The sequence below is a fragment of the Epinephelus moara genome, chromosome 10 (genome assembly GCF_006386435.1).
Source record: "Epinephelus moara isolate mb chromosome 10, YSFRI_EMoa_1.0, whole genome shotgun sequence".
Taxonomy (NCBI): domain Eukaryota; kingdom Metazoa; phylum Chordata; class Actinopteri; order Perciformes; family Serranidae; genus Epinephelus; species Epinephelus moara.
The window spans coordinates 12,682,699-12,709,004 of record NC_065515.1 but is presented as its reverse complement, the minus strand read 5'-3'; the positions used below and the strand labels follow the sequence as shown (position 1 = coordinate 12,709,004).

At 40.6% G+C, this 26,306-nt stretch overlaps 2 protein-coding genes across 3 annotated transcripts in view; both read right to left on the bottom strand.

Moving 5' to 3' along the window:
* Positions 1-5,259: 5,259 nt before the first annotated feature.
* LOC126396647 (duodenase-1-like) lies at positions 5,260-8,577 on the bottom strand. 2 transcript variants are annotated; one of them, XM_050054878.1, is made up of 5 exons: positions 8,453-8,577; positions 8,223-8,370; positions 7,996-8,131; positions 5,809-6,072; positions 5,260-5,709 (listed from the first exon to the last, which is right to left on the bottom strand). In XM_050054878.1, the coding sequence occupies exons 1-5, from the start codon at positions 8,508-8,510 to the stop codon at positions 5,545-5,547; spliced, it is 771 nt and encodes a 256-aa protein (XP_049910835.1). In that variant the 5' UTR covers positions 8,511-8,577; the 3' UTR covers positions 5,260-5,544. The 2 variants fall into 2 exon arrangements, with proteins under 2 accessions (XP_049910835.1, XP_049910836.1); XM_050054879.1 differs by having other exon boundaries at positions 5,607-5,725.
* A 12,360-nt stretch (positions 8,578-20,937) lies between these two features.
* fgf22 (fibroblast growth factor 22) overlaps positions 20,938-26,306 on the bottom strand; it is a 39,397-nt gene continuing 34,028 nt past the window's right edge. The window contains exon 3 of the mRNA XM_050054881.1: positions 20,938-24,436. Within this exon, the coding sequence (XP_049910838.1) occupies positions 24,242-24,436 (195 nt within the window). The 3' untranslated portion in view covers positions 20,938-24,241. The remainder of the gene's footprint in view (positions 24,437-26,306) is intronic.

Sequence of the window (26,306 nt, the reverse complement as noted above, 5' to 3'; positions counted from 1 at the left end):
CAGCTTCTGTATTTTGTTATATTTTATTATTTATTTGAATTCTTGGACCTTCCTCTCTCTTACATTTAGTTAGATAAACTGACATGAAAAAACAAAAATCTTTGTTGTGGATGTACCTTTGAACTGTGACCTTTGGGCTGCAGTTGGCTTTTGTCACTGCGATGTTGCACCAAAAACTAAATGGGTAACACAATCCGCAGTAACCACCTTCAGGCTTGAGTGTCGATATTCTCAGTCTGAATGTAAATAATCTGAAATCATGTGATCATTGACTGACAGCCAGAGGTATAAAGAAACATCTTGACTCATCAGTCGGTGCTTCGCTAGACCACAGTGGAAAATGTGTGAAAGTGACATGGCTTATTAAGTGTGAGACAAAGTAAGTAATATGTGAAAAGGAGGCAACACGCAAGGAAATGCATGAATCAGACTAATAACTGCCACATATCAGGAACACATGAGAAATGTTTCAAAGCATGGAGGAAGCAGAGAAGCAAGTCGATCAGCAATAACTTATAAATTGAATTTTTTGTTGCCATGGGCATTAACACAGACTTAGTTTGCATTAATCCATTTTCCTGATCAGCTTTGTTCATGTTGCATCTTTGACACTTTCATTCCCTCTATTATGATCATTTCAAACCATGTTGGTTCTCCTTTCGCATTTCGGGCCACATCAAATGAACTTTAGCTGACGAAATGGATGAAGCGGAAAACACACGTCACTAATGTTTTTTGGTGTGTTTCGACCTGACGACCCACAACACAAACATTTCTTTGAATCGTGTCACAATCTTGAAGAACCACAGGAACCACAGTTTCCAGCTGCATATTTGAACACTGATGTTTCCGCAGTCTGTCGCAGCTGTGAAACTAGAGGCCATTAATTTTATCACTGTTTCACAAACAGCAGAACGTGTTTTTAATTGCCATAAAATGTATCTTTAGCACTTGTTTGATTTGTGTTGCGCTCTGTACAACCTTTTAGGTGCAGGCAGAGGTCTGAGTCTGTGCACCTCATGCAGCAATAGGAGAGCAATAGGAGATCAGCGCTACTTTGTGCACTTGAAACATCAACCTCACAGTTTCCCAGGTTGAGGATTAGATTTCACACCAGAGACCCCTAAACTACTGAAGGCTAGTACGTATCATATAGAAAATAGCACAACCACAAACAAATGCAGTATCTTAAGGAGCTCTAGATCTAGTCCTAGTGAAGGAAAACAACTCTGAGGTCACCATGGACCTGCCTCATACATCTATGGAGTCTGCTGATCCTTCTGCATGTGGTTGTGAGTCTCCACCCGAGGCAGAGAGTGAGAAGCAACTCTGATTATTTGTTACCCTGCTGATGGTGAGAGTGATGACTGAGTGTCATGCTCTTGAGGAAGGAAGTTACAAACCAACTAACATCTCATATGCAATATGGTTAATGCAAAAGGGAAAATGTCTGGTGCAACTTCTTTTAAGAAAGTATATTATGTAATGAGTTTGCATGTCATAATAGGAAAAACGTAAAGGCCCGAACATACTCGGACGGACCGTACGCAGAACGGACTCCGCGACGAATGTCCGCAGTCATGTGGGCTTCCATAGTCGAGCGCACTTCCGCGTTGTAGTTTCCTGTAAAAATGTCCGTGAAAAATCCCCGCGATGTGAAAAATACATGCCGAGCAGTCACTGGTGTGTGGAGCAGAGTCCGCGCAGTTGTAAAAATCTGAGCTCTGCGCGCACAGGGCTTGCGGACGTCCGCTTTGAGTCCGTGCGGACCTCCGCAGAGTCCGTTCCGCGTACGGTCCGCCCGAGTATGTTCAGGCCTTAAGTGGTGACATTAAAATGATTGCATTCCATTTAGGTGAGCTTGTTTGATTGTCCTGTATGGAGGTATTTTTGTGTCTTTTTGTTGCAATCATATAAAACTGTTTTGAGAGCATATTTCTTGAACTGCAATCAAAAATCAAGTTTGTAAGTAAAAACGTTTGATCATTTTGCTTATAAATCAGTCCTCTTTGCTTGCGAGTTAAAGTTTTGCTTGCAAGTTCAACTGCACTTAATGGGCGGGGCCTACGCTGATGGATGAGAGAAGAGTTTCTATTGGTGGGTTTGATGTGGCTCCAGAGTGGGCTACACCCACGATTCCCTCTCTCCCACTGGAAACGGTCGACGGTCGGCATTACTGCCACACCCCGGGGCATCGACAGTACTGACCGTTACACCGTCAAATAGTACTGCCCTGGCTAAACAAAAGCAGTCTACATGCACCAGTTCAAATAAAACATTCTTGCTTTTATCAGTTATGTATAAACATACCTGCTCATTGATTTTCGCCACAGCTCTCGCACTGAATTCCCTGTGAACTACAAAACTCCCATGTTGCTTTGCAAGCTGTCATTCCGACCGAGACTGGCCAATAGAGACGTGTCTTACAACTTTCAGTTTAGGCCCCGCCCACCAGGTTCAACTTTTTACTCGCAAAACTTTTTGACTTGCAAATGAAAAAAATGACTCGCAAACAAAACTTTAGGATTTGCATTTTTAATCAATCATTTTTTACTTGTGATATTGATACTTTTGCTCTCAAATCTTTTTTTTTTTGATTGCAAAACCTGCTTTGTTTGATTGAATAATAAAGAAACAAATGTAGCTCCATAGTCCTGGTACTGTGCATGCTTGCTCACTGTAAAGGCTTTCTGGGATAGTTGATGGAACTGAGCCATTGTAATTTGTTCCCTCCTATGATAGGTCAAAATGTCTGCCATGAAAAAGGCCTGTTACACATAATTATATTATATTATAACAGAAACTGGGGCGACATCAGTGTTATACAGCAAGGAGCAGGGCCGGCCCTCGATTTTAGGGGACCCCAAGGATGATTTGGTTTGGGGCTACCTTACTGTAACATGTTGCCACTTCAGATTGCACTGAACCAACTTGTTAATTGCAAATATTACTTTAAGCACTTATAATGTACAAATAATGATGTATAGACTAAAGTGGGGCCTACTGGCAGCAACACAAACTTTAAATAGACTACAGTAAATATAGTGTTTGTCTATTTCCCCCAATTGTTAAGTCAGTCGGCTACACCTTCAGATACTTCAAAACAGGCTGCTACACCTGAGAGTGTACCACAGGATGCAGTGACAACAGATTATGCTCCACAGCAGGCCGCTACACCTATGGGTGCTAGACAGTGGGCTGATGAGTAGACCTGTAATTAACTAAAGAAAATCTTGGTGAATTGAAATTTTACCTACTCTTCCACCATTCGACTGGACGATGGGGTAAAACAATCTGCATGTTATCTCTAGATTAACTAAAGCACCTTAGTGCATTCAGTACACTCTACCTGGTTCCTTGTGTGTCCACCAAAGTGTTTTTCCCTGTCAAAGGGCTTGACATTAACACTCACCCAGGACAAGTTAACTCTGTTCAGGCAAGTGGAATGTCTTGAGTGAAATAAAAATGTGATCTCCATTGTCATATTATCCGACAAAAAACTGCGCATTGTGTGAGTAAGTCTGCTGTTGAAAAGGACTGATGAGAAAAATCTGCCATAATGGACACTACAGAAGTTAACTTTGGGGCTGACAATGTCATAAACAACATAATGTTACTAATATCAAATAACTCTGTAACACTGCATGCTTGAGAGAGACTTACTAGTTTTAGCTCAGAAGCTAATGATAGCCATCCTGTCACTACAACAAGGGCTCTCAGAAGCCTTATAATCCAGCCTTGAACTGCAGTGTATTTTTGGAGGATTAGTAAAATAAACCAATAGTGATAAGTCCGACAACGTATGTCTTGTGTGATTATTTACCTGTTTTTCCAATTAAAAATGAGAGTTAACTTTGGGTAAAATGCTGCGTTTGTCACTGTCACCAGCCATCCAATCACAGTGGAGAAGGGGCAGGACAAACAGCAAAGACTAATCCTCACAGTGGACAAATAAAAGTGCTGAACAAAAACAGCTGTCGTTTTTCGGCTGGGAAAAGAAACGCTTTGGTGGACACATGGCCTTATTAAAGTGACACGAGCGATTGTCTGACCAGTGAGAATTCAGTCAGACAATTGCATAACAACCAGACAGTGGACCAGTCACCCAGAACTTTACAGCCCCACTGATGAGGATTCTTCATCAGTTATGTTTTGTCTTTTGCTCAGCAACACATAAATCTGCAAATCAATTACATCCAAGTACAAAAGCCCTACAAAACATCCCACAACATTAACATTATATTATATTCAAGAGTATCTCTTATTAATTAAATGTAATGGAATGCAAAATTTTTCCACATTATCCTTGATGGTGATTTACTCTATTGTATTAACAGTTAAGTACCAACCTATGGTAACCGTGTCCTGTGCTGTTATTTCCTTGCTCAACTTTGCCATCCACTGTACAGTGGATGCCTGTTTATCATACCAATTTTATACATTGGCACAATACGCTGTTTTTCCGAATTACAGTATATAGTCCAAAATGACATGTACATATGCCACACAAAAACAACTTACTTAATATCACAATAAACACTTGTACCACTTCTTACCTTGGTGAACTTTGGTACAGTTGAGTGTAGATTTGATGGGGGAGAGGGATGACAGGATGCAAGTCTTACTACATTGTGTAGTCTCTTTCCATATCTATATTTGTGTAACGTTATATACAGAATATATTATCTCAACTGTTTACACTGTTAGTGCTTAATTCGATCCAGCATAGAGTGCCAAAGCTTGCATCAAGACTTTAAAATTGCTCTGCTTTTTGACCATCAGAGGGTGCTGCTTCTCCATCATTGCAAATCTAATGTAAAGTCACAAATTGAGTTGCTTGATGAATCTTTCGAACAACACCTCTTTGCTTTTTGTACTGCATTTAAGTCAAGTCCCTCACATTAGCCAAAACAGTGAGCATGTCATCACAATACAAATACCAGGTTTAGTGTCTTACAGCTTTTGACCTTTATTCACTGTGGACCCTGTTGGTTCTCCTCTCACCTTTTGTTCATAGTACCATACTGCCACATCTAATTAACTTCAGCTATATAAATATATCAAGTGAAATACAAACTGATGTTCTTTTCGTGTGGATCTACCTGACACAAGCCACAATGCACACATTTCTTTGAGCTGTGAGACCATGTTGAAAAAAAGAGAAACCAGTTTCCAGTTACAGATCTGAGCATTGATGTTTCCACAGTCACAATTATGAAACTAGAGCTCGGTAATGTTTTTATTATCATTATTCAGCTGAAAGCACTCTAAATGAGCATCATTGAAAAGGCTGTTGATACCCAGAATTGAAGTTCCATCTTGGCTTTATGCAAATCATAAACACTGTTTCGATTTGCGTTGCACTCTGTACAGCCTTTTATGTGCAGGCCTCTGCACCCAGAGCAGTGATGGGAGGGCAATAGGAGACTACACTGTCAGAAGATATAAGCACTACTTTTGTGAATGTTTTGTTGGAAGGAAACAGACACGTTTTTCATTTTGCTGACAAAGACACATTTTAGACATCCACAATTCAAAACAATTTTAACAGTTCTTTTTCTTGAGAATCTTTTTCATCCAGGGAAGAAATTTAGATAGGTCCGTATAGACATTGGGCACATCTGGGTAGTTACAGTTATAGTTGCTGTTAAAGGAAACAACACCAACTGCTGTCTTTCCGTTGCACAACAAAGGGCCACCAGAATCACCCTGTGAGGAGGAGAAGCTTTATTTGTTTATTCAAATATGTGTATACCATTTTGAACTTACAAACCAGTTGATATGTTTTATTATAAACAGAAAACATACCTGACAGAATCCTTTGTTTGTGTCATATCCACCTGCACAGATAACATTGGCAGGAAGGGCATTATGCCACATCCCCTGACACTTTTTCAGGTCAATGATGGGCACATCCACCACTTGCAGCTCATCAACGACTGTACCATTAGTTCTTGTGTAACCCCATCCAGCTACAAGGCACAGTTTCTTTTCTTTAAGGTGTTGTTTATGACTTGGAAGTTTAATTGGCTTAAGTGGTACTTTTTTGCTTGGGCGAGCTTTTCTTGACAGCTGGAGACACAACATAAGAAAGAGTTAAAAAGTGGCAACACCTCATTTGATAACGTTGCCTTTTTCTTCAGGAGACTTCCAGTTAACAAATAATTGCTGGAAGATGGAGCTGGTGAAGTTTTAGTTATGTCAGGACATCTAAATATGTCAAACCCTTCAGTATTTTACGTTTTCTAGTATTTGGTGTTGCGCACCTCTCAGGCCTGAAGCAGAATACACAAACAGGAAATGTGGCTATCAAGTGCAAGTAAAGGAGTTTATCCTTCGTTATCTCAAAATACTGAGCTGTAGGCAACTTTAAGCTGATAAGTTATGAAATCAGGAAGTCTTTTACCTTACTGTGATAACTGTGTTGATGCAAAGTGTGCATCACCTACAGTGCTTGTTGAGTTGTGACAGTAGCAGAAATAAAAAATGAACTGGCGATGATAAAATGTATTAAAATCGATATGCTAAACAATATAAACACTGACAGGCACTAAGACTTTGTTGGCATTGTATGTTTCTTCAAGCCATGGATATGTTACATTTGTACATTTCACATGTATCATATAAATGTTTCAAAAGTGATTGTAGTTATAATTGTGATTATGTATCTAAGCTGAGTTTCTTAGCAGGAGGAGGAGGGGATGGTGAATGGCGTGAGACCATAGGCCAGACAGGCCGCCACATGCTGATAAAAGCAGACATTTCCAGCTGTAGTTGTGGCCATCCAACCGTTTTTTTTTTTCTAAGCCAAAACATGATGTTGTCCTAACCCTAACAAAGTGGGTTTTTTGCCTTAACCCTCACCACTTGTTAACACACAGTGATGTCAACATAAAATTGAAAATTGCAACATAATGTTTCAACATATTCACTACATACAAAACATACCAACTCAAAATGTCCGTGGTTTGCAGACACATACCAATGCCAACATTTATTCTGGTGACTGGGTTGAAAAATCCACAGCTAGCCAGACATATTATTTACAAGCTACATACATACACAGTACATGAAAGAATCTGACGAGCGTAAAAACACCCATGCAGTTATTTGGCATTCTTCAGCATACAGGCTGCAGTGAGGCATGCACAGGAAGTGCTGAGGGCAGTGAGTATATGCCATGGTTGTTTTAAAAGAACTGAAGACTGCGCTGCCATGTGGCATTACTGCTAATGAGTCCCATTGGTTATTTAATGGTACAGCAACCAAAAAAATCCCCTGCGATCCAACCGCCATTATAGTTATTACTCTCTTATGGTTTTTTAGTCATTGGGGGTTTTATATTTTTAATAGTGAGCATGAGAAACAGTACTGCACACATGCTGTGGGCTGCACAGAAGCAAATCTGGCACTGAACCAGCTTAGCAGCCAATGCATGCAGTGCACGAGTTGCTAAGACGCAGTGGAAGGCCCAGAAAGGGAGACGTGTGAGTCAGTCACCACTTGTACTGCTTAAACTTAAGCTAAATGTTGTCACACAGTACTCGACTGAGTTTTTAACACCGTTCCATTGATCATTGGTCCTTAGTTTGATAAAATATAAAAGCTAAGTGAGATGGTGGAGGACTTTGTTATTGTCGGCTGGACTTAAAGTGCAAGCCTGTAGCTACTTCCTGGAGGCAGCACGTACCAGTGCACACTCAATATGTATCAAACTCACAAAAAAAATCATCCATTTGTGTTTTTTGCCTACACTAGCTGGTGAATGATTATTGTTAATGCTGTCAGTGTTTTATAGTCAGTAGTTTGCTGAATGGTTCTGATAGTTCTATGTTTTTTACTAGTTTTTTACATTTACCCTCCCTCTGGAAATAACATGTTTTTATTTATTGAACCTTATGGACTGTCAGATAACTTAAAATAAATGCAGATAATTTGACTGTAAAGATGTGTTATGTCACCTGGGACTAAAGGGTTGAATAGATATCTACTTACTTTGAGGAGCATGATGTCATTCCCAGATGAGGTTTTCACAAAAGATGGGTGTTTGCACTTCCTCACACTGTATCTCATTGTTTTATTATCAACATTCTTGAGATTGTGGGTGCCGAGAACAACACTTGTAGGATTCCTGCATGAATAGTGAGTGAGAAGTTGACAGCATTATTGGAGTTGCATATTTAGGAGAAATTAGGTTGTTTTGAAGAGCAAAGGTCACTCACAGGTTATCACAATGTGCAGCAGTGACTACAAAGTCTTCACTGACAAGGAATCCTCCACATACATGACCACTGTGGTTTTGTATCGAGGCCATATACAGCATCGACTTGTCCGTGGTCTTTGTACCTTTTATGATTTCACTCCCAAGTGCTAAAAAGATAAGGAAATATTTGAATAATTAGTGTATCATTTTTTTAACGAGAGAAGAATAATTCACTGTTTGTAATCTTACCATTTCCTCCAAAACACGTCAGAACATGAAAGATTAAGATCTTGAGCAGACTATGCATCCTGTTGGCAGCACTCAATCTGTGGTCTGGGGGCCTGTCAAGTCGACCCTTTTAGATAGTAGCGTTCTCACTAAGCAACCATGTGGTTATCACCTGCTTCAGCTTGACTTCCTTTGCTACATCCTCTTTCTGTTGATCTAGTTTCAACTAATCTGTAGTGATGAGTGGAGAGGCAGTGTTGCCTTTGTTATAATCAGTGTACCAACTGCTTATGATTTTTACACAGTCCGTTACATTAATGCATTCTCCCTCTTCTTTGATTTCTGTCTCTGTATTTTGTTTATTCTGGCTCACTTTGGACTTCTTAGAAAATAGATTTAGAATGAAAGTGCTTGGATCTGCACTCTGGTTTTGACCTTTGTGCTGTTGGGGTTTTAGGGTTTTAGCTGTGAAAGATGCTAGCATCAGGTCATAGCATAAATCAGTTAATTTGTTTGATCATAAAGTGACAGCACTTTAAGGAAGCATATACAGTCTGTTAATGTTTAGATTGACCAGAATTGAACATTTGAAAGCGCATACATCACAACACATCACACCACACAGCAGAGTACTTCTATAGTTTCTTTACAGTCTGACTATAAGAAGGTGCCCTATAAGAGTATAGGTTAATGGTCCCAGGGATTTAGTGGCATCCAGAAGTGAGGATTTCAGATCACAACCAGCTGAAACCTCTCCCAGTTAACATTCCCTCAGTGTTCTTTGTTCAGGATGTTTTTACCTGGAGCCAAATTATACTCAAAGGTCTCTTTCTCTCCACAACAAACGGACCAAGTGATTAAAACTGGTATAAACACTGAATAAAGCAGTTTGACATTCAAATCAGTGTTTCTCTGATGCTGTTTGGCATGTAGGAGATGGGCTTCTAGCCTAGCACCTGCACACCTTTTTTTTCTCTGATAACTTAAGATCCAGATGTTCAGGAGGTTTTTACCGAGAGCCAGATTATCAGCAGAGGTCTCCTCCTCTCCAAAAAAAACAGACATGGTGATTTAAACAGTAAAAATATTGAGTAAAGCAAATTTATGTTAAAAAATTAGTGTTTTTTTTTTCAACTCTCTTGTCGCAGAGGGGCTGCAAACTGTGATAGTTGACACGAAAACATAGAGTTCCCCAGTGGACCAGCTCTCTATGTAGATATGAATGAGTCATTTTGAGGTAGCGAAAACACAGCTATTCTTTTTGTCAGGTGATTATACACTAAAGAAAGCATATTTATTATGTTATATAATTTCTGCCAATATATATCCCCCTAATTCCTCTACAATGGACCTTTAAAGAGACAACCACACCTCTGCCTGTTGCCCCTCTGCAGCTGCTATCTCTGTATACACTGTTAACAGCGTTAACCTGTTAGTTTGGGTATGGGTTATTGATTGCAGCCAAAGTAGGGTAGCAAGTTACCATCTGTCTGTGTACAGTGTGTCTGTTGGAGGTAGTCTCCTGGCCTTTTTTTTCCTGTTGTAAGGGAAATAATTGATGTTAAGTGAAGTGTGTCCTGTCGTCTTTACCAAAAAAATGTTAGTTCAGAGAAAAGCCACCTCTTTGTGCGAGTATGTGGCTGAAAAACAGAACTGTGATTATTACCACAGCAGTTACGTAGCTGAAACCTTAGTAGCAGTAGTGATGCTTTTATTTATAAAAGCTGATTGTATGAAGGTAATATACAGCGCTTTATATTTCATTGTAGACAGCTAGAGACACAGAATCAAGAACTAAAATGCCAAATTTTACAATAAAGCTCTTATTTTCCAACAGTCTCCAAGTCAGTTGCTGGAATATTGGTCTGATAAATATATTCAAAAGCTACTAAGTATCTGCTGCACCATGTGAGTCTTACTTCATAATGTTGTCTCTTAACATATCTATATATGGATACCATCAAGTGTTACGTTGCATACAGAATATATTACCTACACTGTCGCTGTGACTCTGTCAGTACGTCAGGAAATCCAGCAGAGTGTGCCAGAGTTCGCAACAAGGCATAAAAATTGCTCTGCTTTTTGACCATCAGAGGGTGCCACTGCTCCATCAGTGCAAATCTAATGTAAAGTCCCAAATTGAGCTGTCTGATGAATCTTCCTAACAACATCTGTCTGCCTTCTGTGCTGCTACAAAGTCAACTCACTCACTTAAAAGCAAAACAGCGAGCAGGTCATGCCAATACAAATTCAAGGAGTAGTGTCTCACAGTTTGTGACCTGGAGGTTGTTTATTAAGTGGGACAGTGATGTCTGAAAAGGAGCCATGCTTTTGTGGACTGTACTCTAAATAGAAAATAGACATTTGTCTGTTATGATTCCCAGATTACAAGAAGGTATCAAATAGGTTTCACACAGAAGCATGCAGCAAAGACAAAAAGGTCCAAAATAGTTAGTTAATGTGCCTAAGGCCTCGTACAGACTGTGAGAATTTTCAGTCTTATAAGTTTAGTGCAAGTGACACTGTGTGACATGGATCTAATAAACTTGGGTACAACACCAAGTTTGATATATGCAGACTGTATGATGACAGCACTTCCTGAATTGCAGGCTATGACGTATGATGCAATAGCTTCCCATACTATGTGTATGCGCAGGGATGCTGCAGGGGTTATTATTTCTCCAACTGTGAAGCACAACATAGAGGGCCACATTATTAAGTAACCTAAAGTTTGTGGGCACTATACTGCACTGCGTCTGTGTTTGTGATTGCCAGCTGCTAGGTTGCAACTTGGCCATTATATCCTTCCATGCTTCATCCAGCTTTACGCGATCGTGGTAAGAGCTGGAGGACACATCATACAGGCAAGGCTTCTGCTATCACAATTCAGCAAGGTTTTCCTCTTTGCTGGAGTCTTCTTCTTCTTCTCCTTCTCTGTGTTTATTGGCGATGTAAATGCTGTGCTACTGAAGTTAATATAAGCAATTTGGCTTTGTATTATCAGGTCTATTTATCGACCATAATTTTGTCATCGGAATAATAGATAATATGATTAATATCCTATTATTGGCCAATAATCTGTCAGCCTGATATGCATCATGCATCCCTGATAAACAGCAACAGAATCTTCCTGGTTTAAGGATGAAACCCAAGACCTCAGAGCATCAGAGGCCCAATCAATTTAAGTCCTCCTGGCTGCAGCCACTGAATCTGGTGCTGAGGCAGGACAGGATGGGAGTAATCAACTCATGGCACTAGACAGCTAGTGTATTGTTCTGTTTTCTAGCTTATTAGTGCTCATTTTGGTTTTAATTTAAATGTCAATAGGGTTGCGATAGATCTTGCTGTGATGCCATGTTTTTTTTTTTATTTTGGCTTTAATCTTTCTTTCACGCTCTAAAGTCTTTGACTAATGGTGGACTGCCTCTGTGTTAGAGCAGAAAACCTTTAGAGGTTGTTAGAGACGTGGCAGACACTGTAAGTAAAACTGTAGTTGGAATTATGAGCTGCTCAGAAACATTGAGAAAGATTTTAGAGGCGCTGTGTCACACTGTTGTGTTTTCAAACCTTCATGTAATGTACAGAGGTGTTGAGCCTGGAGGGGTTTGTCATTAGTCCTTTAGGCCCCTGACTTTGGCCTGCAGATGAACTCCACAGCTTGTCTAGACACAGCTGTCTTGCTAGAATGTTTTTTGTCTAAGTTTCACTGTTACAGTTACACAATCTGTCTACATATGAGTCTGCAACAAACATTATATACAGCTTGCTTTTTAAGCCCTAGTTTTAGCCAGGATTTGAGTGGAATATTGTTCCCTTACAGACTCAGTCAGATCAGATTTAGCGTCCAGTTTTCCAGCTAGTGTCAAGTTCTTTCTCCTACAACATAATGACAGACCTTGACATAGGAAATGCTAATCGTCTGATACAGCTCATGGGTTTTAATCCAATAAAAACCCTCTCACCTGCTTTATTTCAAATCTCCTTACAGGAAATAGAAAGCAGATTCTGACATAGTTCATAAAAAAAAATGTGTTTTTAAGGAAGAACACTCACCTGTTAATCTTTGAATTTAAAAACTGCAGTGTTGTAAAACTATCACCTTGCATGCTGTGACAAAACACAGAGTCCGTCTGGTTTCGCTGGCATGAAGAATTACTTCACACAGCGGGGCTTGAGGGGCAGGGTGGATAGGCTTTGGCACGGTTAGAACTTTGCATGAAGCAGCACTGACTTTGGTCTTTTCCAGTCACTAACAGCCAAAGACAACCTCATGATGTTGACTGGGACATTGGCCAACATGTGGCTGGCCTGCTTTAGCTGGCCACACTATATAGGAGATGGTCTGTGCCCCTTTAGGCTTCCACCACCTTTTCAGTGATCTTCTTCTGCTTACATTCTTAGATTTTATTTTGATTGCTTGTATTTATTTTGATTATGCTCCTATATTTTGACACTTTACCAATCGCAGGAGTGGTTTTATTTTCTCATCTGTTTTAAAACTTCTGTCCAGTGTCATTAAACGTTGTTCACAGTAGTGTGACCAGCTGGCACGATGGGTATTTGATTCTATAGTGTCTTAGTGACACACAGAAGCAACAACAACAACGTGTCTGTTGATCATAGCATTGTAATGCTATAGGCTACTAGCCACAACAGGCTACAACATACAGCCAGTAGCTGAAATAACATGATATAAAGAAATCTGTTGATTTTTGGTTTGTGGTGCCCTAGTCTCTATATACAGACTCTACATTCAGTGAATTTAGAGTCTGTAGGCAAACCCCGGAGATCTTGCCTCCGGAAGAAGAGCGGAAGAGCCCTGGTTTCCGGTGCTAGGCTGTTTGTAGTCCATGTGATATTGATCAATCACGTTTGAGCCGGCTGCAGTTGTTGCCAGGTTAAACGCTCCGTGCGGTGAACTAACGAGGCGGAACATAATTGGCGTCACTGCAAACTCTGAATCCATCGCAGTGGTTCAGCATATTTACTTATATATAAACGGAAGTCGGAAACGGAAATTCGCCTCCTCCGCCCAAATCAAACCAGAATGCCAAAATATCGGGGGTCTGCCCCCAGAGGCTGTATCGCCGTCTGCCAGAAGTCAGACGCCAAATACAGCCGATGGGTTCCGAGAATGGTGGTGCCCTAACATAACACTGCACATAACTCATTTTCAGGGTAAGTTGCTACAGGCAAGTTGATGTTTTGCCAGAAGTTGCTAAGTGATGTGACATCATTACATAATGACACAGAATACATTACAGTTATTAAAATTAATGAACCATCTCAAGCAATTGTACTCTGAAATGAATGTGTTTAAATGATTTGACCTCCTGTTGAACGCATGCTGTGCTGGGCTATTGAGCTGAGCCTCACTACTGCTGACGTACCTGACAATGCACTTTTGCAGCCAAGCAAAGACAGATCATGTGTTTTGACGTAGACAACTAAAAGTTTCCAATAAGATTTAAAAATAGCTACCTTTTTTGCCATGTGCTTTTTGAAAAAAACATTCCCTGGGTAGTCCAGACCCCAAGGACATCTGGCTTTGAAGTCAATTTTTGTAGTGGCCAGACACCGTCAGGTGATGCCCTCTGGCCCAAAAATACTTTTTCCCATTGACTTACATGGGGAAAGAGATGTCTGTAAATCAGTCGATACATTTTTTTGAACGTCACATCACCCATAAAATGACTTGTTTCACTATCGGGATTTGAGCCAAGACTTGGAAAGTCTAGAAGGGATGGGCAATTGAATCATTTTATCCCAAATCAATTAAGAGGAAGGCAATATCTGAAGCAGCTGGCTCCACTGACAAGAAGTCTTTAGTGCGCTTGCTCTGTGGGTTGCACAGTGTGAAAGTAGTGCCGATCATCCGGATAATTTTATAGATGGCGGTACATGTTTTGTTGGACCCTGTGTCCAGTTGTCTTCATACAGTACATCCACACGGGTAGTCTGAAAAGTTGCTAAATCTAGCATCAAAATAGCTAAATTGGCATCACTGAGTCTGAGTGAAATGATCATTAAACAGAGAAAAATTATTACAGTTCAGACATATATGTATAACAGTGTAGTTACCATTTTTGTTAGCCCCTTACACCAAAGCCTTGAATGTAGCATTGTGTGTCCTACATCCTTGTACAGGCCTCTGCTCTTCTTAAAGTTAGCTTCCAACTGCTGCTAGCTGCTTTTTAAGTCCCTCGGTGGTGGGTTGCACACATAAGATGTTGTCAAAACGCCACACTCGCCCCTGTCCCTCTTTTCCTTTACTACCTTCACTGCCGGCTCATACAGGCCTGTCCTTGAAATGCACTTAAAATCTTAATGCAAATTATTTTCGATTTTTCTTTTTTTTTAACGTGTGTGCTCTGACAGAATTGCAAATCTTAAAGTGGGTAATGATATAAGGGTTATATAAGGTTAAGGATATAATTGCTCTCTTGATAAGAGTTGGATGAGAAGACAAATAGCACTCTATATCTGTACACTAAATTGAAGCTGGAGCTAGCAGCTAGTTAGCTTAGGTTAGCATTAAAGCTGAAAGCAGGGGGAAACTGCTAGCCAAGCTCTGTACAAAGTTGAAAAATAAAAACTCTGGTGACCAGCACCTCGAAAGCTCACTAATTAACACATTATATCGCATTTGTTTAGTCTTGAGTCTCCACTGCTTCTTTGGCAACCTCACGGTGACAGTGGGAAGTTACCGCTCCAGGCCGAGAAATAATTCAGCCTATGTATTTATATAACTTCATTTATATAATTTGTGAATAAGTGAGCTGTAGAGGTGCTTGTAGGTGATTTTTTTTTACCTTAGCAAAGAGCCAGACTAGCTGTTAACCCCTGCAAAGCAAAACATTACTTTTCTTTAAAATTTACTTTTTTGAGACAGAAGTTTGTACTGGAACTGAAAAACTGAACAAAACTTTGGACACCTGTGCCTCCAGTATAGCAATTTAGTCTAATGTCACCACACATTTGGGCGCAATTATGATGTCTTTGTCTGCGCTGTCTCTCTTTAAACCCAACAAGTAACTCTCATTTTCTTCTCAAGTAGCCTACATCTTGTTATTATACCAGTCTTTCCTGTTCATTTACCCATGTTACATTACACTCATTTACCTTCCTTACTTTTCCTCTCATCCATTCTGATTCACACAGTCATCCCTCCATCCACCTCTTCACCTTGTCCCCTGGTGTCTGGCACGACTGCAGGCATCCAGAGAATGCCCGACATGGGGTTTGGCCGGTCGGCACCACATACCTGCGGCGTGGCATGGCAGGGCTTTAGGAGAAATGTGGCGCATGTGCCACTCAGCAGCCCTGTCTAATGTCCAGTAAGTGGCTTCAGACATGAACACTAATCCACTCAGTGATGAGAAGTCCTCAGTCTGATGGCTCTGCTACAGGCTGCCAAACCTGTCCGAGCACACACTCAGGTTCAGACAGAGCACAATGGGGACAAACTGGAGGCTTCAAAGGGAATCATTGCAAGTTTAATGAAATTGCATTTCCTTTGCAGGTATTTGACTGTGATGAATCAATTTGTTCATGCTTTTCCTCTCTCTTATGAAATATTTATTTTCAAAAGGAGACACGGGACAGTGAACTGTCTTTGCTCTCAGATGAAGTAGAGGACATATGAAAAGGCAGCATGTGGAGCTGTTAGAAGGCCTAAGTTTTCATATCTGAAACAGCATGCTCATGGTAAATGATACCACTGGTATGGTAACAGTCTCTTCAAGTCAGTAAACACTTCACTCCCCCTAAAATAGCTGTGAAGTTATAAAGAACATTTTACACAAGGTTTTTGCCATTACGTCAAGTAGGAGTCTATTTGCATTGTATTTTCTGCTACAGCATGACATTTGATGTCTGGAAAAGACAGTTTTAAGAGTTTGAACAGAGCAAATCATACATTGTGCAGTCCACGTTTAATGACCCCAAACAGCCAGGGGTTAAATTGGGCTTTGGCAGGCTGGGGCTCAGCCATGGTGCATAAGCCTACGCCCTTGTTAAACAGAGATCCTGTGATATGACTGCAAAGAAGACCCTTCATTACACTGCCTTTGCTTTTTTTTTTTTTTTTTTTACCGAGAACCAAACAATGGCGGCATCATGCCATCCTAGTGTGTGATTTTCAATATCATGCCAGCGTTCCAGAAGCAAAAGAGGCCTGATTTGGAACATCAGCCTCTAGCGTGACATGTAACATACTTGTTGGGAAGTGCTTTTATAACAATAACAGTGGCATAACATGGCAATAACAATCATTTACCATCCCTGCTATATAGAGGTTGATCTCCTCCTTTGCTCAGAGGTTTAGCAGCTCCTGGACATCACAGTCCTCCTAACTTGCGGACATTTTTGTTAGCTTCTCTTTACTGCTGCTAGCTGCTTTTTAGGTCCCCCGGTGGTGGGTTGCACACATGTCGTGAAGATGTTACACTCGCCTCTCTCTGCCAGCTGTCCCTTTTACACAGATGATGATGCGGCACTGTTAGTACCTCCGCTGCTGGCTTAAGGGTAAGACAGCTGTTTCCCCCGATTTCGCAATTGTATCTTTTTTTATGGAACGACATTCCTGCCTTGAACAGGCAGTGTAAAAGGGACTTTTTTTTTATGGGGTTTACTTTTTTGTGTTAGTGGGTTCCCTGAAAGCTACCCAGCCAATCAGCAACCTAAGTTTAGGTGGAAGTTAATGCTGTAGGCCACCCGCCCTAAAAACAGAAAAAAAGAACAAGTAGTGATCTCAGTGCACTAGTCAAACAGTCAGTCATCACAGCAGGCTGGTGGTCAGTGGCAGTACTAGGTCTAATATGTGTAATGGCAGCAACAGAAAGTTTTGTTGATCTGGGAAGTCAGAGTGGTCTGGGATCTGTTCCAGTGCTGGGGTTTGCCCTGGCTGAATTTGAGTTGCTACAGCCGCCTCTGGAGCTCTGCTGTCCACCCGGCAAAGTCTCCTAGTGGTGGGGGGGACGCAGAGGGAACTGCAGGATCCTCTCAGTCAGCCCCCACACATAACAAATCCCAATTTAACCCATGCAAACAGCAAATATCATCTCACTGTACAGATATTAGTAAGATAACTACAGTGGAAATGGACAGACTGACCTTTTTCCATTCATTTCCCTCCAGTCTCTCTTTAATTGTCTCATCTGTCAGTGTTTTTGAAGCAGATTCATAAAGCCAATGATTAGGTGCAACTTTTTTGCTCAAATTGCAAGCACTCATTTTTCTCTTAGTTTGTACCAATATGTGTCCATTCCTACAAGCCTGCATCTTTCTATTGACCTTGCATGCAATCGTGCCACCTCTAAAATTTGCCTTGTGTTCTGTTATAATACAAGATAACGATGCTCCCACTTGTGTTTAGAAAGTTTAAAATGTCAGATTCAGATAGTCCCAGATAAAGATAAAATTGTCCCACTTTGTACTGTAAAACATGGTATTGTTTCAAATCACTCAATGCAGTGTTCAGGCACATTAAAGCTACAGCAAACCCTTTGTAAAGGAAAATTACGAACTATCATTTTTGCACCACTTATCACTGAAATTGAATTAAAGACAAAACCCTGAATCGCTTCTGTAATCTCATGAATTTGGTCATAAACATAGTGTATACCTGATAATCATACACACACATGCACACATGCTCACAAACTCACATACACACTCATCCGTCGTCCACCCTTTAGTCCATCTATTCAGCATTATAACTTGGGCTGTTTTTGTAACAAAACAAGGCCTAATCCTAAATTCAGGGAACTGTGAATGTGCCTCAACAAATGGCAGACAAATGAGAAGGATTAGCGAGGGCCTGTGAAAGAGTGAAAGGTTTGCCATTGATCTACGGTGGTCCTGTTCTCTTTCAGGGCCACTCGGTTTGAAAACCCCACTGAGTAAGAGCATACAGGGCCACTCCAGAGCCCCCTAGGCCACCGAGAGACACACAACAGCCACAATTAGTCTCAGAAGCTGTAATGGCAATTCAATAAGCGCTTTAAAATTGTGCCTTAGTCCGTCTGCCACCCCCCAACCCCTCCCATCCCTCCCATTTTCGTCTACATACATAAGATTGGTATTATGAGTGGCGAGGGGCTCTTTTTTTCTTTCCCACCCACCACAGTTCTTTTCAGTCACTGTGAGAGAAAATGACCACACAGGGTTTCAAAGGTTCCAGAGGCTGTGGTTTGTTGTCGCTGAAGCAGCATGACTTGTGCCCCTGTAGATTTTGGCTAAGGCCCTCAAAATGGGCTTCTATTATTACTTTTTTCTGTCACTCAGCTGCAAATTAATTTCGAAGCAGTCAAAGTAACCTTCTCCATAAACCCTATTTTTATTGGGTCACGCGGAATACCTTCATCCAAGTAATGTTTTCATGCATGTGCAGTTGTAAAGATGTGCTGTGCTTTATGGTGTTTTAAATGACAATTCAAGCAACTTAAGATTTTGAAAAGGCCTCTGCAGAAGACATGACGCGCTGTGCAGCTTACCAGGTGCTGTCTGACAGACACTTCAGCAACAACATCATTGCATGACTCACTCTCTCAGTCCTCTGCTTACACCGATCAGATCAAACACAGCCCAAACACCTGTGCTCCTGACATCAACACATCATGGCAGAGGAGGAGCAGAAGATGTCTTCTGGATGGCTGTCATTTCCATTCTCCTGGGTTCTCTTTTGGACATTCCTCGTTGATTTTGCACAGTGTTTAGGTTTTTCCTTTTGCTTCGTGATCAAAGGCCAAAGCTTTTGATCAGGACTTCCAAAGGATCCCTCTTGTTTTGCTGGCGAGCACACTGACAGGACAGTGGTGGAGCAATGATAATTACAGCTCCCATTTGGTGTCCCTGGAACTGGCACCAACAGGCAGTCGCACCCTCAGGCCAAGAAGAAAGGAGAGATTCTTGGACGGTTAAAAGAGGAGAGAGGAGAAGTAGAGGAGAAAAGATGGAGGACACACTGACAAAGAGGCGAGTCAATCGAGAGAACAGGCAGAAAATGGGATTACTTTGTGGTGTGCATGTTTTAGTGTGTCTTTGCCAGCTGAGGGTTGGATAATGATCATATGTTCAGAGACACCTGTAAAACTTAAATGCACTGTATTTGGCACAGTTACACACAGGAGTATTTTCTTAAAAAACCTGAAATATTTATTATACATATTCTCTCTGATGTAACTTGGCTGAACAGAACAACTTGGAACACAGGGAAACTGCTAGGAAAAACTGGTCTTGAAAACCAAAATGTAAAAACAAGAATGCTGTTTAACAGGGAGCTATTCTGGGGACTGCTCATTGTTCCCATGGCCCAAAAGTTCAAAGCCTTGATAGTCCAAAAAATATCCCATTGGACCAAAAACCATTTCTCTGACAGCCCGTTATCCAAAAAAGAAACGCCCATTGCTCCCAAATCCTGTTTTTCCCAACCAAGTCACCAGAAAAAATGTTCACCTTGTAGCCTACATTTCGGTAGATCATTCGTTACATTTGTACATTATTTTAAAGCAGATATGTTGAAACTATAAGTTTCTCAACAATGCTGTAGTGAATGTGTGTTTAGGTATAGGCACAAAAACCTCTTGGTAATGGTTAGAAAAAGATCATGTTTTAGCTTGAAGCACCCACATTTGGTGGCACAAAAACACTGAAAAAGCAGGGACAGGTCAGCGAAAAACAGTGGCTCAAACACCACTGGGAAACGGAGTGAAGGTTCAGTAAAAATGCAGAGATCGGAGGCTCCAATGCAGCAGGGAAACGCAGCAAAGGGCTGAGAAACACGGTGAAAAGTCTGTAAAAACACCATGGATTGGTGGCACATATGCTACAGAAAAAAGCTGCGAAGGGTCATTAAATACACCCAGGATCAGTGGCTGAAATGGTGCTGGAAAACTAAAACTAACTGTAAGGAGTGCGTAACTTTCAGAAAAACAGGACTTCGGAGCAATGGGTGTTTGTCTTTGGGATAACGGGCTCTAGGAGAAATGGGCTTTTGCTCCAATTGTACATTTTTTGGACTAATGGGGCTTTGGAAATTTGGGCAGTTGGAACAACGGCATGGCACCACTATTTCTTGGTTGGGCCCAGTGACTTCTTGGAGTTTCTGCAACTGGCCATTTCTATACTCTGGCATTTGTACAGGTAAAACAAACTATGTGTTTTCTTTAGTGAGCTTTGGTGTTGCTATGCTGATTTTGTTACCTTTAGACACCCCAATTCCAGTCTTTCTGCTAAGCTAAGTTAGCTGGCTGCTAATGAAAGCTTCATATTTAGCGTATAGACATGAAAGTGCTATCGTCTTTCTCACTTAACTCTTAGCCAAAAAAGCAAATAAGCGGATTTTCCAAAATGCCAAACCTCTCTTTTAGATGACATGTCTGTGTTTTACAGTTTAAAAATAACAGCAACAAACAGAACAATTACAAATAGTTCAAAATTTAACAATCCCTCACAGCTGAGAACAAAGACATTTGCATGGCAACAGTACTGACAGACCCCCCATACTGATATTTGTGTGCTGCACCCAGACCTTTTGGAGCGGCACTACAGTGTGACTTCACGCCATTCTGACCAGACATGTACCCCGTCACAGTAATCTCACATTATGACAGGCTGAAAGGTTGGCCTTTATTCACCCCAAACAGCCACTATTCATCCCCGACTCTCCTTTCTGTTCACTGAAAGGACCGAGTGGCCTCCTGTGCCACTGGAGGGCTCGTCTGTGTGTAAATGACCTTGATGCTCGGGTGCATAGTTCATAACCGCAGACCTTTCATCAGACACGGGGAGATCCTCCACATCAACGCCTCTCCTGCTGTGAGTTTTGTCATGATTATGATGAGGAGGGGGATTATGTCGGAGAGCTCTGATGGAGATGTTAGCAACACTTAACAATCAGTGCCACGCACAAGACAAGATTAAAATGCCGTCTTTGCACTTCATACTTTTTCAGACTAGATTTTAAAAAGGCTTGCTAGCGTAAGGGAGTGAGCCATGACTCGTGATTCAGCCACATTTTTATTGAAGTTTACCAAACTCAGCATGGACCAAGGCACTCGAATGATTTCACTTTGCTGAAATGAATCTAAAGACTGTTTGTTCTGAGATGTTGGCCTTATATACAACCTACTATTACTGGCCTATATAGCTGACAGCTGTTTATGATAAGTGGATCACAAATGTACCGATATCCAGTAGTAATACCATACAAAATGAGCTGAATATGGACTTGAATACGATTACTTTTTTCCCTTCTTCTTTTTTTAACAGTATGACTACAATCCAACACAAAAAGTTGACAATAACAATAAACATCAACTTCAAACAGTTAAAGAGTACAAAATGTTTTAAATATATTAAATGTTCTATTAGCAACAGCCTTTTTGAGAAAATGTTAGCAAGACTTAACAGAGAGGCAGTATGTAATAACCATTTACTACTGTGTACAAAATTAATGAAGTTGTCGCTATGTGACATCTGCGTTACCTATGGCTGCTATAATGCATTAAATGACTCAAAACGTATATTATTATTTCACGACTGAATTAAGGACCAAGAATCAGAGACTAGAGACACAATGCATTTTTTTCTGATACTGATTCCTAATCTATTAGCTGTGGGTTGAATGAGAGAAGCAGTCCAACAGAAGCATGCACAAACATGTAAAAGGTCATCTCAGGAAATCCAGCATATTATCCCAGTAGTTAGCTTAGTTTCTGTTGTGTTCTTATCATACGTAGACATATACAGACAGAACAGTACATTTATCAATGTGTTTGAGTCAGCAGAGATTTTTATCTCCTCTGTGCAGTTCAGGTGCAGATCAGTGTCTCTTCTTATCCAGTAGTGTCAGTACGGTATATCCCAAGCAACAATCAGGGTTTTGGATTTGCAGCAGGGCCATAGCCAGGATTTTAGAAATACTCGGGTCACAGGTCCAAATCCCCCCTTTTATTAGTTATTTGTCATGTTGTTTTTGAATGATATGAACCCTCACCACTTTACTCCACATTATATAAAATCTGTTGGAGTTGTTTTGTTTAGACCTACTGTTGGTCTAGTCCAGGGGTAGGCAACCTGCTCCGGAGCCACATGTGGCTCTTTAGCCCCTCTCCAGTGGCACCCTGTGGCTTTGACAAAAAAATGGAAATGAATAATAGTTATTTTTTCGACATTTTGATTTTATATGCCAGTGTTGTAGGCTCAAAGAAATTCTTACATTTTCCAATAGTAAAAAATATGAAGCCTATATACCAAATAAAGACAACTAAAATGTGCGTAATCCAGTTGAAACTTTGCCGAACCTCAATAGCAGTAGCTAGTCTTGAGACTTCCTAGCTGGTTAGCTATGGATGCCAAATCCAAAAAAGTAAAAGTCTCGGAATAAAGTAGAGACTTTAGTAGTGCATGGACAGATTTGTTTGCTTTCACTGCCAGCTCTGCAAAGTTAAAGTACCAAGTAATTATAGATAGTGCCCTGCAGAGCGGCCACATTATGGTAAAACATGAAAGAATGCTCATTTAGTTCTGTTAGTATAGGCTAATTTGGACTTAATAGGCTGTTTTACCTTCATTAAAAGTGTCAAATATGTTTTGCGCCTCCACACAGAGGTTTGTTTTTTTGTTTTTTAAATATTTTTGTCAAAAATGGCTCCTGTGATAGTAAAGGTTGCCGACCCCTGGTCTAGTCATATTTAGCCTTACAAAAAAATAGCATGAGAAACTTTTCACTATCACATTTCATGCATGAAATGTCTAAAAAACTTTTTTTTTTTTTTTTCCGCCATGATTTTGCATGGACAACAATAATCACTTCCAGGCAGGCAACTGGTAATTGATTTATTAAATAATTTTTTAGCCCTAACTTTATATTTTCACCGCTTTAACCTTACGCACTAATTGATCGAGGCAGCGGAGAGCAGCAACTCCAGTGTTTTGCATGGTAAAATTACTGTTTTTGTCAATGGAGTCTAGTGACTTTACAGCTTCAGTTCCCAGAATAGGCTGTCTGACAGCAAGGTAAAGCAGTGAAAATATTCTAAATATAATGTACACTTAAACTAAAATTGATTACTTTAGGTGGACCTTTTTTTAGGTAACTAAAAACTAACCAATTGAGGCAGCGCTTGCTCAGCACAGTTTCATTTAATGTATGTGATGTGGGTGTGTTTTCCTACCTGGAAGTCATTACAAACAAACATGGTGATTTGGTCTATATGTAAATTCAGTGAAATACTGGGGACCCCAACCACCTAAAAGTCAACCAGAAATACAGAGAACATCAGTGTCCTCAGTCGGAGCTGTGGCCCTGGCTTGTAGTTATTTCAAAGTTGCTTATTTTTGTTTTAATAGTGAAACTTGAAAATTTAATTTTTGCTGTACCTGATGCTTTCGTTCTTATTTAGCTGAGCATCTAAAATAGGCTAAATAACAAACCAGTGAGCTGTATTTTGTTGTTTCTTAGCCTTGCTGTCCCTTTTCAGCCCTCTTATAGCCTCTTAAAGTCACCCAAACATCGCTTTACATGCAGTTCAGACACACAGACAGATACTGTGGCCAGACAGATGCCTGGAGTATAATTCTACTGTATATTTACTGTATTATTGAACATCATTAGAAAATGGAGAAAATAACTTAAAAGTACATATTATACTAACTCTACAAATGTTACAACCCTCAACAAATGTACATTTATGTGACAGGAGGATGGAGTAATAAAAATAAAGATTGCCGTCATGGCTAGATCAACACTAGTGTGAGGAGGCAGGTGAGCCGGCCAGTCGCCGGTCAGAGTTCAGGCTTGGGCAGCTAGGAGGGGAGCATGGGCAGGAAATGAGTAGACGGGTGTCTTCGACGAGCCTTGTGGCCTCGCCGTGGCTTTCCCCGCCCATTCAGCGAAACAAACATCTGCCTCCCACCGTGCTTCCAACGGAGGGAGGCGTACGTGTTGTAGCCGTTCTCTTCAATGCGCTCCTTGAACTTGCAGCTCGGGTTGTACTTCACCTGCGATCACAGGGAGGAAGACAGAGACATTAAAGAGGTTATAACAGATGAGTGAATAGCTAACAGCTGACTGCTATTCCTGCTGTGCTATGCTAGGCCAGCTTCCAAGTGCACAAAGGTTAATATCTGTTGTTGCAGTAAAAGACCTGCCTGGTGTTTGTAGTTGATAGAGTTCTGCATCAAGTATTAAGCTGGTTTGTCTTTTTAATGCTACAGTAGAAGCAGAATCAAAGGGCTGGTTCACCCAAACTGAAAAGAAAAACATAATTTTGTGTCTAGCCAAACAAACAGTTTTGAGGTTTCAAGATGTCCACCTCTGAAACTTTTTCCCCATCAACCCATACAGTTTGCGTCGGTGGAATTTTGTTTGTGCTGCTCAAAGCATTGAAGAATTTAAACCCAAAAGCAGCATGTCTTTCCAGAAACAATGTTCTGGTTACTCGCAATAATCCACAGTTAAGTTTTCATTGGGACTGACCTCTGAAAACTGATCACTGACTGAAACTGATCACAATGAGGTCTGTGATATATCCTGAGTAACCAGGACATTGTTACTGGAATAAAATATTGCTATTTTTGAATTACATTCTTTAACGGTTTCAGCTGCAGACACAAATTCAAAACCTCAAAAGACCTCAGAATACCACAAATTAAACCTAAAATATTGATTTAGGGTGAACAATGGTCTTTAAGGTCTAGTGTGTATGAGTCAGGGGGATATATTGGCAGAAGTGGAATATGATATGACAAGTACGTTTCTTTAGTGTATAATCACCTGAAAATAAGAATTGTATTTTTGTAACCTTAGAATGAGTCATTTATATCTGCAAAGGGAGCAGGTCCTCGTTTATGGAGATTGTCATTTGCACCACCATGTTTCTACAGTAGCCCAGAATGGACAAACCAAACACTGGCTGGAGATAGAGCAAACATGAAGTTAACAGAGGTTAACAGGAGCCGGACTCAGACATGACAAACAGCTTTGGAGAAATACTGATTTTTAACCTTAAACTGTTTTCTTCAGTGTTTTACTGGTTTTATTCACCTGGCCTGTTTGTTTTTGAGAGGAGGAGACCTTTGCGAATAAACTGGCTCCCAGGAAAAACCCTCAGAACTATGAACACTGAAGGAATTCTAACCAGGAGAAGTTTCAGCTCATTGCAGTCTGCAATCCTCACTGCTAGATGCCACTAAATCCCCCTAAATGTTACACACTACTAGCGAAAATTGATAAAATATTGAGAATAATTTGAGTGAACAAAACCCATAGTATTCTCAAAATAAAGTTATTAATGAAAAATACCTTTTTAATCAACAATTGATGTGAAAATCATTGTTTCTCCTTTCTGATCCAAGTCTTCTTTTAAGTAACGGGCCTTTTTTGCAGGTATACTGATCTGTGAAGGTAATCCAACAGCCACTTTTTCCATGGGTGGTTACCACCTCTTATCAGGCAGTCAAAGAGTCTTGAAAGATATTGTAGTGACAAGAGATTCTGCTGCATTCCCTTTTCCAGATCCTTATCTGCCATAATGAGGCCCTGTCTGTGATAGCATCAGGATAGTATGAGACTGCCATGATTCACCTGCCTTTTTTCTCATTATGTGGGGTTTCAGACCTGGGTCTTCAGATCTGTTTATGTCTTATTTACTACGGTAAAGGCACTTCTCTTATCACTGCTGCTGACTGATTGCTTGTCCCTGATTTCTCTGTTTCCAAGATGTAAATACATGGGCTAGACACCACACACCTCAGGTCTGATGTGTGGCTGATTTTAACAAAGAGAGGTGATTACTTTTGAAAGCTTGCTGTGGGAAACAACAATTGGCAGATGGCACGCGAAGACCTTTAAAGGAGCCCAGCTGGCTCT